Below are 2,653 nucleotides of genomic sequence, written 5' to 3'. Positions count from 1 at the left end.
TTTTTCTTATAGTACACTAAGTACTTATGGAAAAAAAAGAATACAAATAATTTACACTGTGTTAAACTGTTTATCATAATTATTATTCATTCACATTAAATTTTTATATGTTAAACATTTGAGTGATTAAAAATTATCTTACTAAGCTACTAGCAATAGCTAATTGGTAAGTTTTTTTTAGAACCTCACTCATGTTCTATTAGCTTAAGGACAAGACTATTTGAAATGAGAGGAATATGATGGTCAAGCAATTTTAGTTCTCAAAATGTGCCTCAGTAGTGCCAGCTTTTCTAACTCATCTTGTAGAAAATGGCTTTTAATCCAAGAAATTTCTGGTATGAATTACAATACATATAAACAAGAAGTGCATGTATGCTAATACTTTGGAAACTTAGATACCTACATTCAATCTGGTTCTTATGCAGAATTAATTTACTTTCAAGATACACTTGTGCATTAAATTTTAAAAAAAAGTGCTGCAAAGGGAAATTTGGTTTGAATTATTCTTGGTCTAATTTTGTTAATAAACACAAACAGTAAAGTTAGATATATACATACACACACACAATTTTGTCTTCATTATAATGTATGGATGTGGCCTCACTATAACTTAAAGATTGGGTGTACATACACTATAGTACATGCTTGATATAACATTATGTTTTAGAAGTAAAAAAAAAAAATAAATCTTTATGTCAGCTATTTTAATCTCACTTTTCATGGTAGGTTCTCATTGAAACCCATAAATGTTTTGAACAGTAAAGCAAAATTTGTCCTTATTTCCCATTAGTCTGTTTTCTCAGCTGTGGTTTCCCATAATATGCATGCATATGTTTCCTTAAAAGGAAAGATGTTTATCAGACTTATATAAAAAAAAATAGAGATGGGTTAGACATAAAAAAAATGTTATTTCTTAGCTTTGTTCTGGTTCTTGTTTTTCTGAATGAACATCAAACATACAATAAATATGCATACTTACCATTAAAGACATTTTTCCCACACCTGATACATGTGTAATGTATCAAAATTAATTGTTATAAATGTTTTATATTCTCCTCTAAAGAAAATAATACATAAATATTAAATGTACATAAAATCTGCAGGTCAGATTTTGAAAAAAGTTAACTGTAACATTCTGCTACATTACCTAATTGTACCATATGAATACAAAATTTTAAACTAACCTGTTTTATTAACATATTTATTCATCTTTGCCCACTTCAGAAGGGATGACTGCTTGAACATTGTCATTTGTGAAGACATATTTTCAAAAGCAATAATACAGTTGTACTACAAAACAGCAATAGTCTTCAACTATTTCTTGTGTCGTTTTTCAGTGCAGTAAAGTTTTTTTTAAATTGTGCCTAATACAAATCATTCTATTCTCTTCTGAACTCCTGTTGAAACAGATGAATATTTATTAACAAGGAAAAGGTTGTATGCAAAGCTATCAAAATTATTAATTTTGCAACAAGTTCTACATTTCATGAAAAACATTTGCAGTACTTATAATTTATTATTTCAGTTAAATTCATTTAAAACTTTTCAATAATTTGTTCTAGTTCTACTTAAAAAATATATTTTTATTGACATTTTGGTATTAAAATAATTTTCAAAATGTTTGTGGTAATGAAAGTTTGAGAGACCCATTGAAGAATTGAAATTGCCCCTTGTTGTCCATAGGTTATTTAAAGAGAATCAGTGATTTCCTGAAAAGTAAAGGATGAGTGTTTAAGGACAGCCTTGAAGTTTTTCACTAGTTTAAAGTGTTGGCACAACTACTGCTGACAGCTTTTAGTCAATCACCCTGGCATGTAAATATAATTGTCTTAACTGGAGCCTAGCCTGTCATTTCCAAATCTTAAGCTTGTGTTCTCTTGTTTTATTATCTTCAGAATCTAGCACAAAGAGATCAGAGGCTGTAATCCTATCAATCCTTGGATAATCTTGTAAGCTTCAATAAAACCACTTCCTACTCTTCTTTTTGTAAGACAAAATAAGTTAATCTTTCGAATCACTATATTGTCACTGTTATGATATTTCAATTGGTACAACTTACATGGGTGGAAAAATATATAGCAATGAATCACTATCTTTCACATATTTCTTTCAAATCAATGTCTGTTTTGGGTTCCTAATGCATGTAGGTAAAATAATAACAAAGAATTATAGTATATGGTATTATAGCTATTGCATCCTGCCTTTACCAGCTATAAAAATATTACAGCAAGTGCATGGTTCTCTAAAGATCTTTTTTTCGTTATACTTATTTTAAGATTTTTTTTACCCAGCATAAAATATCTATATATTGCTAGAAAGATCCTTTCTTGGAAAAAGAGATGATACATTCTTTATAAATTGCACCAAACACTTGTTTTACTCACATTATTAATATTATTACATAGTGCATTAACTATTTTAATTAACCCTTCTTTAACTGTTGCAAGGGGATATATTATAATACAATCCACTTACTTTTACAATCTACATAATTAAAAGAACAACGCGTGTCAGTCAGTTCGTGCATGTATGCATGCTCGCTCACCTGGAAACCCAATATTCCTATTGTACTATTGAACAGTGGTACTTTTACATTTACAAAGGTGCGAAAGTGAATGACGCATTGTTCTATACAAGTGCAAAACTAAAACGT

General features: G+C 28.9%; 1 protein-coding gene across 4 annotated transcripts in view; it reads right to left on the bottom strand.

Moving 5' to 3' along the window:
• Positions 1 to 2,579, bottom strand: part of LOC106475470 (PTB domain-containing engulfment adapter protein 1-like) — a 16,590-nt gene extending 14,011 nt beyond the window's left edge. For 2 of the 4 annotated variants that reach the window (XM_013936152.2, XM_022379566.1), the window contains exon 1: positions 1,185 to 1,686. In XM_013936152.2, the coding sequence (XP_013791606.2) occupies positions 1,185 to 1,263 (79 nt within the window). In that variant the 5' untranslated portion in view covers positions 1,264 to 1,686. Of the gene's footprint in view, positions 1 to 1,184 lie in introns of all 4 variants that reach the window. The other 2 variants (XM_022379563.1, XM_022379565.1) reach the window with 2 other exon arrangements.
• Positions 2,580 to 2,653: the final 74 nt, after the last annotated feature.

The sequence above is a fragment of the Limulus polyphemus genome, unplaced genomic scaffold (genome assembly GCF_000517525.1).
Source record: "Limulus polyphemus unplaced genomic scaffold, Limulus_polyphemus-2.1.2 Scaffold8633, whole genome shotgun sequence".
Classification (NCBI taxonomy): domain Eukaryota; kingdom Metazoa; phylum Arthropoda; class Merostomata; order Xiphosura; family Limulidae; genus Limulus; species Limulus polyphemus.
Note: the sequence above shows the minus strand (reverse complement) of the source record. Positions and strands in the feature narration are given on the sequence as shown.